Source organism: Chinchilla lanigera, unplaced genomic scaffold (genome assembly GCF_000276665.1).
Source record: "Chinchilla lanigera isolate Chin_1 unplaced genomic scaffold, ChiLan1.0 scaffold00195, whole genome shotgun sequence".
Lineage (NCBI taxonomy): Eukaryota > Metazoa > Chordata > Mammalia > Rodentia > Chinchillidae > Chinchilla > Chinchilla lanigera.
This window is the reverse complement of record NW_004955596.1, coordinates 135,613-145,980: the sequence shown is the minus strand read 5'-3', so window position 1 is coordinate 145,980 and position 10,368 is coordinate 135,613. Positions and strand designations below refer to the sequence as shown.

At 51.4% G+C, this 10,368-nt stretch overlaps 1 protein-coding gene across 1 annotated transcript in view; it reads left to right on the top strand.

Moving 5' to 3' along the window:
* Positions 1 to 280: 280 nt before the first annotated feature.
* Positions 281 to 10,368, top strand: part of LOC102017083 (angiopoietin-4) — a 42,075-nt gene continuing 31,987 nt past the window's right edge. Inside the window, exon 1 of the mRNA XM_013510010.1 lies at positions 281 to 532. Within this exon, the coding sequence (XP_013365464.1) occupies positions 281 to 532 (252 nt within the window). The remainder of the gene's footprint in view (positions 533 to 10,368) is intronic.

Sequence of the window (10,368 nt, the reverse complement as noted above, 5' to 3'; positions counted from 1 at the left end):
CAGCCTGAGGGGAGCAGAGGCCAGGAAGCCCTAGAGCTGTGGGACTTGCAGTATAAACAGCCACAGACAGAGCTGGCCACAAAGGAGTTTGCAGCTATAGGACCTCCACGGACCTGTCCCTTCAGGGACACAGCTCACACTCGTGTCCCAGGCACAAGGCTGGGTAGCAGGCAAGACAGCCAGTGGGGGCTCTGAGTGGACTCTTCAGCCCATCTCACATCTCTGGATGCTCTCCCGACCAGCCATGCTGCTGGGCAGCCTCCTCTTCCTCGTGGCCGCCATGACTACAGCCCAAAAGAAGGGACAGCAGGCACTCAAGGGTAAGGTGCAGTATCAATTCAAGAATGGCCAGTGCAGCTACACCTTCTGGGTGCCCGAGCTTCAGCCCTGCAGCCCAGAATCCCCCACCTTGGGGCCTTCCTACAGCACCCAGAAAAACCAGTCCCTCACCATACAGATGAGGCTGTTGTTCACCCATCAGATGGAAAAGCTGGAGAACGCACTGAGGAACAGCACACAGAGGCTGGAGAAGGTATGACCGGGGCTGTGAAGCGTGGGCAGCTGCAGGGCTGTCACCATCAGGTGTAGCATGCGGTGCAGAGGCCTTGCTGGGCACAGAGGGCTGGGCTCTAAGGTACAGAAATTGGGCTAGGAGGTCCAACAGGGGCCCGGGTAGGTCTGACGCCAGAAGACAAGACTGGGCGGCATCGGAACAGGGAGGCTGGCTCTGTGCAGGCGGGCCTTCTGCTGAACACAGGCCAGGCCAGTCCTAGGTGAGCAGACAGTGTGGGGAGGACAATTTGTCCCTTTTGGACGAGAGGGAGAAAGAGGCCATGAAGAGATGTCTACTGTGTCCGATGGTGATGCCATCAGAAGGAGGGGAGGAGGGCGGGGTGTGGCCAGGCCTGGCCGCCTGAGCTCAGATCACTTGTGAGGGTGGCACAGAAGAAGGAGGTGGCCTCTGACTCCAGAGGGAAGTGACACAGGTGTCTGTGGGCACAGTCCCACTGAGGCACACATGAGTACCAGGGTTGCAAGGATGAAATGCAGTCACCTGCCTGGGGACAGCAAAGTGGCCACCGTGGCCAGAGGAGAGGAAGAGGGGCATACGCTGAATCCAAGAGGTGAGGGCAGGGCCAGCCGTGGCAGGACCTTAAGACCACATGGGCCCCATAGGAAGACTTTGGCTTCTGCACTGAATGTCACAGGAGCCACAAAAGAGTTTCGAGGGGTAGTTACACTGCCGCTTTTGATTTAATAGCATGAGGTGTAGGGGACAGGTGGATGCTAGGAGTCCAGAAGGAAGCCCTGTGGCCGCTGCAACCACCAGGCACAAAGTGACAGAGGCCTGGGCAGCTTGGGGATGATTCTGCAGGGACAGAATCATTCGTGCTGGTGAATCAGATGCCGAGAGGCAGAGAACAGCAGCAGAGGCCCACAGCAGTGTGGGTCAAGGCCAAGCCTGCTAAAGGATCCCCTGACTCTGTCCTTCAGCCAACATGGAGCACCTGCCCCGGTGAGGCAAAGTGGAAGGAGGCAGGCTTCGCTCTGGAGCAGGGTGGGCAGAGTAATGGCCAATGGCGTCCTGGGTGCAGCTGGCTGGGCCCCCTAAGTAGGATCCGCCAAGGGAAAAGGACACAGTGCAGGGACATTCCGCAGAGTGGAGCCAACTAGAGATGAGAGTATTCCCTGTGGGACATAGGAGGATACTCTTGCCCCTGTGGTTTCAGGGTTGTTTAAATCTCATGTCCATTTGGTGGGGTTTGCTCCCCAAAATGCACATGTTTACCTACCTGCAGCATGGGACCCACACTGGTATGACATATCACATGGTGTGACACATGGAAGAAGTAGAACTGCAGAGGGATGATGTAGGAAGCTTTGTAAATGGAAGTCCTGGGAACCCCTCCCCCATTTTCCTAAGGATTGTCTCATGCATTCAACCATCCGCAGGGCGGAGAGGCCATGCAGGATCTAACCTCAAGTCTGCCTCCACACCTGTGTGCATGTGCACACTCACCCCTGTCCCTGCTCCTGCCCAGCTTCTCACACCTTTCCACCACCCCCAACCATGTTCCCTCCCTCCAGCCTTGCCCCAAGCGCCACTTCTGTCCTCCTGGAAGGCACACTTGACCTCCCAGCTGAGAGGTCTCCAGGCAGCCAGTCCCCAGGGCCCCTGAGACATCCCAAGGCTCACCTCCTCTTCCTGCCCTATCTTCACCGGTCCTTGCCTGTCCCCTTCTCAGACAGGAATCTCCTGCTTACAGGAGACTTGGGGGCTATGGAGGCAACTGTGCACCTGCCAGGGCTTCTAAGGAAAGGGTCCCTACCTGTGGTGGCCACTCTTTACTCCCAGCCTCTGGAACCTTATATCTCCTCAGCCCTCTGTAGCCACCACCCTACCCTTGATCTCCAGGACTTCTTTCTGGGGGGATTCTTTGTCTCTGCAGTCCATCACACCCCAGGGTCTCCCAGGTAGAAAAGAAGGAAGAGGAAGCAGAGGAGAAGGGAGGGATGGGGGTCAGGAGCCTCTTCCCAGCCCCCAGAAGGCCACAGGCTCTGCCCCTTCTTCCTCACTGCCGTTTACCCCTTGTCCTAACACCACTCTGGTTCCCAAGTCCCACAGTACCAGCTCAAGCTTCATCTTCCCTGATTGTTAGCAAATTTAACACTGGTGACCAGCACCATCCTTCCAGGAACTGCCCCCACCGGCTGCGCTGTGACACCACACACCCACTCCATCTGTTTCCCTCCCTCTTTGACTCCCACTTGAACTGGCTGCCTCTGTCTCCTGCCTTCCTCCTCCTGTGGCCTGTCTCCTGCCTTCCTCCTCTTCACTCTCCACCCAGACAGCAGAGGGGTCCCTACAAACCTAAGTGCGACGTTATACTCCTAGGGTTCCAATTCATCAGAATAAGAACAATATCCTTCATCCCTGGGATGCCCTAGTCTAGACACCCATGAACCTCACTCCAACCCTGAGGCTTTTGATCACACATCACAGCCTCCAAGGGACCCTCTGTCACTGCCATAATTATCCTGACTGGTCACCCTGACCCCTTGACCATTGCTCATTTCCTAACATGGGTTGCTGTGTGATGATCCCAAAGCATTTAGCCTTAGATGTGGGTTTTGGGTTCTGAGAGGGTGGGGACCAAGTCTGTTTTGCTCACTCTGGGTCTCCAGTCCCTCAAACAGCACTATCACAGAGCCAGTGCAGAGAAATCTGTTAAGCAAGTGATACACGAACATGTTTCTGAGGTGCTGGAGTATTCTCTGCCACCACCTCACCCCAGGCAGCAGATCCATCTACCTTGTGGCCTTGGCTTCTCCTGTCTCCCTGGGTGCTGCCCTGGAACATAGCCATCCCTGCTTCCTGTCCTAAGCCTCTTCTGTCCCTCTCTGGGTCCGCTGAGTGCCCGGCTGCTGCAAACCTTGGCTGAGCCAGTGGATGGATTTCACCTGACGGTCTTCTGGGTCAGATGCTTCCCAGCAGCTCCCCTGTCCCAATTTTTCAGCCTGAGGTGCAGTGTCCTCTTTAGGTGTCCCCCACCCAGCCTGGAAGTCCTGGCCAGAGCTCTCGTCATGCGGAGCATGGAATGCTAAAGAGCACTGATGTGGGAGTCTAGCCAGTCCAAGTTTACATTCAGCCTGGCACTTACCTGTCACATGGCGATGGATGAACCAGTCTCGTTTATCCCATCTGCAATATGGAGAATGTGACAGTATGCAGAGGGCGGCTGGGGACATGCCATTCTCAGCCTGCTGCCTGGCTACACGCATCCTAAGGACACAGATGTCTCTCCAGAAGGACAGAAGTGGAAGGCTCAATTCCACACAGTCCCCACCTGAGCCACTGCAACTCTGAGCTCAAGTTTAGTCACCACTGGTCACACACTTCAAGGCTCACAGGCATCCTTGGGGCTGAGAATGTGACCTATCCGTATCTGTGTCCTCAGCAGGTTCCCAGTCCTGCCAGTTTCTGGTGCAGTCCAGGAAGGTGTTTACTGCATTATCTCCTGGAAAAGGGTCCCTTGGGTTGAGTGCCCCCTGCCACAGTCACCCGCAGGCCTGAGCATACCTGGTTGTCACTCTCCCTGGGTCTGTCACCAGCTTTGGCAGCAGCAGAACCTGAAAAGTGGGAGGCAAGCTCTGTAGCCCAGTGTGAGCATTCGAGCCCCAGTTCTGCCTCATCTCAGCAAACTGTTCACCTCTCTAAACCTTGGTTTCCTTTACAAAATGAGGTGACACTAGTACCTACCTGTCTAAGGATTTAACGAGACAATGCCTGGCAAGTCCTTGGCCAGGATAGGCATATAGCAAATGCTCAGTAAATACAGACTCTCCCTGGAAATAGAGACATGGGCCCCGCAATTCTGGGGTCCTCTCTCTGCCCCTAATTGGTTCTTTCTCCCATCCTTTCTCCCTTTAGCTCTCTCTAGCCTGGCAGGGATGCTCCCTGACTTCTGTGGCTGTGGCTGGGTAGGTCCTCTGGTCCTTCTCCTGGATGTACCACAGAACCTCTGCAACTCAAAGCCACCTTCCTGGCATGTGCTGTGGCCTTCTATAAGGAGAGCAATAAGTTTTAGAACATTGTCTAACATCTTCTCCATCACCATCACCACGCTCTCAGCAGGACCTGTGCATCTAAGAAGATGCAGGGAGACTCTCTGTTGTGAGAGCCAGGCAGCCAGTGCTCAGTTCATACCCCTGACTCTGCTCCTGTTCCCCTAGTCTCAGATGAGGAAATCAAGGCAGAGCAGAGAAGTGAATTGTCAGAGTGGTGCAGCAGTAATGACTGACCCAGACCTCAGTCCAACTAAGATTCTTTCTCCTCACTCTGGAGGGCTTCAAGGAAACAGAAATTCAAGAGCGGAGAACAGTGGGACACTCCCTTCTGCCTGAAATGTCCACATCCCGGGCATGCTGCGTGCTGGCCATGCTTGGAACACATGGGACAAGAAGCCCGCTCCTTGCCCTGCTCCCTGTCCTCCCCTGCCTCTCTCTCCTCCTCTCTACCTTCTCCTTCCTCCTTCTGCCCAGTGACTCACACAGTGGGCTATAGGGGTGGGCTGTGCATCAGCTCTGAGCTCAGCTCACCCACTCATCTGGGTGGACTGCTGGCCCAGGAGTGCTGAGCCAGGACAGAGTGCCAAGCTGGGATGTCCATTGGTCAGCCACAGGGCCTCCAGGGTGCACTGTGGATGCCGGAACCCAGAGCCAGCCTTCACTCAGTGCCTCCCTGGGAGGTGGGAGGGCAGGGGCACCTGCTCCCCACCTGGGTGCGCGGCAAGAGGCAGGACAGGTGGAGCACCTGCACACAGCAAGTTACCAAGTTCTCCCAGACAGGAAGTGCCATCGCCCTCGCCCCTCTCTCTGCTGCCCACAGAATAAACCTTGCTATGGACAGGAGAGAAAGGAAAAATGAGGCCAGCCAGGAGCCCCAGGCTGGGCCCACACCCTCTTGCCCACAGAGTTTTCCTGCTCACTCCATGTCTCCTCTCTGGCTGGCTGCCTCTCTAGTCTCTCCCTGTCTGTCCCCCAGTTCCTCCCCTGCCAGCCCTGCCACCACACCTCATGCCTCTACCTCCCTGGGCAGCCACACTGGAGACTCAGGACCCAAGGACCCCATGGCTGGTGGCCCTCACCTCCGCCAGGCTGCTGGGCTGGGATATCTACTCTTCTGCACTCAGGCCAGACCAGGAGGGTCAGAGGGTGGGCAGGGGACTCTCAACCTGGCACTATCCAGCCTCTGCAGTTGGAGCCAGGTCCCTGATGTCAAACCTCAGAATAGGTTGGTCCCTCAGCCTAGCTTTGTCCAGGCCTTGCCTGGCTGAACTGGGGTCAGAAGAGCATCCAGTAGGAGTCCGGTGTGGGATCTGGGCCAGGAAAGCCTCCAAACTGGCTGGGACTCTGAGCCATCCCAGCCTCCCCAGGCTGCCCGTAAATTCTTGGCATTTTCAGCCTTCAGTTATCCAAGCTAGATGTGAATCTGGGTTGCCGAACCAAGTATCTTGGGGTTTGTTCTAACCCTGCTGCTGGCATCTTTCTCAGCAATTGGGCACTGCGGCAGGGGTGGGGCAAGCAGCCTCTGCTTCTTGGAGGAACAGGATTATTTTCCAAGGAGGGGCTGGAAATGGCTAGCTCAGATGTCCTCTGCCTGAGGAGGACCAGCTTTTGTGCCCGGCAAGGCTGGGGAGCCTGAGTGGCAGCAGCCCCTGGCTCTGTCCCCAAGAGGGCTGGGTTTATTTGCTCAACGGCTGGGTCAGGGCATCCTGCAGGGCAAGCCGTGTGTTTCTGGCTCTGTCCTTCCTGCCCCAAGCACTGAGGCCAACTTGGGTGCATGCATGCCCTCTCCCCTTCTCCTCCTCACAGGAGATGCAAGCAGGCAGCCCAGATGTGCCAACTCCACCTGTAGCCAGACTTCAGGGTCCTTTGCTTAACCTCAGAGTCAGCTGAGCCACCTATGGGTCCAGGACAGACTGAGCTGAGGTGTAGGTGTCATAACCTGGGGACAACTGACCACTTGTGGGACCCTAGGAAACTTACCTACATTGATTGGCTTCTCTGTGAAGTGGAACTCAAGAGCTTCCTGCCTCCAAGAGCAAATGTAGGATAAAAAGAGAGATGAAGGGGGACTTTATTGAGCACTCAGCACGCGCCACACACTGCCCTGTGTGTTTTGTGCACATGATTGTATTTACTTCTCACGGTGACCCTATGGAGTGAGATTGTTTGTCCATGAATAGGTGGGGAAACTGAGGCACCAGAGGTTAGGTGAGTTGCCCAAGATCACATAGCCAGAAAGGGTAAGGTCATTCAATCACAGGCCATCTGATGCCAGAACCCATGCTCTCAGCCATTTGGCCAGTTTCTTGGCCCCTGAACAAGACCTGTCCACTGCGGGCGGGTCCCTGATACCAGGAGGCCCTGGGAACACAGGGAGATCATTCCCTCTGTAATGTCTTCCTGAGAGCCTCAGCCAAGGAGCTGCCCTGGGATTCTGCCAGAGGACAGGCAGGTGGCACCTCTGCTATCAGGGCACCTTTGAAAGCTGGGGTCCCCAGAATCTCTGCCTGCGGCCCGATGAATCTCTGCATATGCAGCCCCACCAGGGTCCACTGACCCAGCTTGAATCTGACTCCACTGCTTGTTGTGTCTCCTCAGACAGCTGCTCTGCCATTCCGGGCCTCAGTTTCCTTATCAGTGAGGTGAGGACAGAGTAGATGTGGAGGCTATGGTGGAGATCAAATGAGTTCTTGGTGCCACATGTGGCTTCTAGTTAGAGCTCAGGAAGCTTCAGGGGCACAGAGGGTCCAAGTCGGGGTAAGTTGTCCGGATTCCGGTTTCCCACTTCCTGTCTTACACTAGAGCATTTAAAATTTGTTTATTGGTACAATTTAGAGATACTTAATGATCTCATTTATCATAGGGGGTTAGTGCCTACACACGATATATTTTAAGTCCTCCTTTCTCGCCATTCCCCTCCCCTCCCTTCAACCCCTCTCCCTCTCCTTATTTACAAAAGCTTTGTTTCCATTTTTCCTTCTTTTTGCATGTTTTCTTTTCCCTTCCTTCTGTTCCCCCTCTTAGTTCCATTTGAATAATTTATTACTATTTCACAGTTTATACTATTATTATCTATTATACACTTTGATCCTTATTTACATTTTGGTTTCTCACACCAGACAGACAAGGCAATATTTACACATGCATGTCCAATTTATTTCACTTAAGAGTATGGTCTCAAGGTGCATCCATTACCCAGAAATGTCTCAAGTTCATCCATCTTTTTACCCATTCATAGATTGATGGGCCTTTGGGCTCTTTCCAAGTTTTAGCTATTACAAACTGTGCTTCTGTAAACATAGGTGTGCATATGTCACTGTGATATGATGCATTTTGTTCTTTCTGGAAGATATCCAGAAGGGGAATAGCTGGGTTGAATGGGACCTCTAATCCTGGTTTTTTGAGGAATGTCCACTCTGATCTCCATAGCGGTTGTACAGTCTGTACTACCACCAGTAATGGAGAAGGGTTCGTTTTTCCCCACAGCCCTGCCAGCATTTGTTATTGGTTGATTTCTTAATGATAGCCATTCTTTACGGGTTGAGATGGAATCTCAGTGTTGTTTTAATTTACATCTCTCAAATAATCAGTGATGCTGAACATTTTTTGATATATTTATTTGCCATTTGTACTTCTTCTGAGAAATGTGTATTATCTCAGACTTCCATCTTTTGATTTTAAATTTAGGGGAGTCTGCTTTTTTGAGTTCTTTATATGTTTTACATATTAGTTCTTTGTCTGAGGAACAACAGCAAAAAATATTTCCCACTCTGTGGGTTGTCTCTTCACTCTGTTGGTGGTTCATTTTGCTGTGCAGAAGCTTTTTAATAAGATGAGATCCCAGTTGTTGATTCTTTGTGATATTTCTGTGATTGAGGTTTTATTTATGAACTCTTTGTCTACACCTCTGTCTTCAAGAGTTCTACATAGTCTCTCTTCTAGCAGATTTAGTGTTTCTGTTTTAATATATAGATCTTTGATCCATTTTGATGTTAGTTTATTGCATGGTTAGAAACATGGATATAGGTTTCACCTTTGGCATATGGAAAGCGAATTTATCCAGCACCATTTATGAAAGAGGCCAATTTTCTTCCAGTGAATGTATTTGGCCCCTTTGTCAAAGATAAGGTGGCTGAGTGTGTTTGGAGTTGTTTCTGCATCTAATCTTTTCCACTGATCCTTGGGTCTTATTTTTTGCCAGCACTATGCTGTTTTTAACACAATAGCTTTGTAGTATAATTTCAAGCCAGGTATTTTGATGCCCCCTGTCTTGCCTTTGTTGCCCAGAATTGTTTTTGCTATTCTAGTTCTCTTCTGGTTCCAAATGAAATTTAGGAATATTTTCTCTAGTTCTGTGAGGTATGCTATTGGTATTTTGATCAGGATTGCATTGGATCTTATAATGCTTTTGGGAGTATGGCCATTTTCTTTCTACTTTCAATCTCTTTTTTCAGAATACTATACTTTTCAATGTAAAGATCTGTTACTATCTTTGTTAGATAGATTCCTAAGTATTTCATTTTTTGATACTAATGTGGAGGGTGTTGTTTCCCTAATTTCTCTCAGTAAGTTTGTTGTTTGTGTACACGAATGCTATTGATTTTTGAGTGTTGACTTTGTATTAAGCTACATGACTGAGCTTGATTATTAAATCCACAATACAATGAATCAATGAATTGAAAAGTTGGTTCTTTGAAAGATTAAGTAAAATTGATAAACTCTTAGCTCACCATCTTGGGACCTCTAAGGCATAATGACAAACTGGGTCTGCTGCTCTTCACCCAAGCCCTTCCCCACACCCATCTCCTCACCTATGAGAGGTGAGGCCGAAGGAAGCACAGACACAGGTGTTTAATGAGTCCTGGTAAGCACCTCCTAGGTGCAGGTACTGTGCTAAGCCCTACAGCAAACCAGCCAGGAGTCCCAGTGCTTTGGAGCACAGATTCCAGGGCGTCTCCTTTATTCCTCCCAGAGCCCCATCTTCTCACAGGGCCACTGAGGCTCGTGGAAGCCACGTCACAGACACTGAAAGGAAATGGCCAGGCCATGACAGGAACAGGCTCCTTGCCGCCAGCACAGTGGCTCAGGCCCAGATCAGACTCAGGACTGCAGCTGGACGTTGGGTGACACTGCTGGGTTGCAGCGAGAGACCTTTCAGATCGGCTCCTGAGGACACTCAGCCTTGTTCTTTTGGTAGCTGTGTACTAAGCCATGAGCCAGATACAGCAGAATTTGTCATGTCTTGGTTTTGTGTACTCACGCACCCCACTTTGCATGGGTCATGTTAGGAATGTTGCTGACAACCCTGGAGGTAGGAGCCGGGATCATCAGCATTCAGGGAAGAAGTCCTGTCCTGTAGAAGTATTGCCCAAGGTCACCCTGCTGGACAGCTGAAAGCTGCCACTCGAGCCCAGGGCCATTGATCTCTCTGCTTAAGCTTTTACCTGGAACTGACAGCTGCCTTTCCCAATCTTGAGCCGCGTGCATCATTTTCTACAGAAAAGACATTCAGAGATCATTGTTACCGATCTCCTCTTTGGTCTTCAAACACAGACACACGCCCATTGCCACAGGGCAGAAAGGTCAGAGGTCAGTTCAAGCCTAGCCTGGGTAATTTAGCAAATTCCCTGTCTTTAAAAAATAAATAAATAATAAAAAATAAATAATAATAATAAAAAAGACTGGGGATGTAGCTCAGTGTGAAGGCCCTGGGTTCAATTTCCAATACTGCGAAAGAAAGAAAGAAAGAAAGAAAGAAAGAAAGAAAGAAAGAAAGAAAGAAAGAAAAAGAAAGAGAGA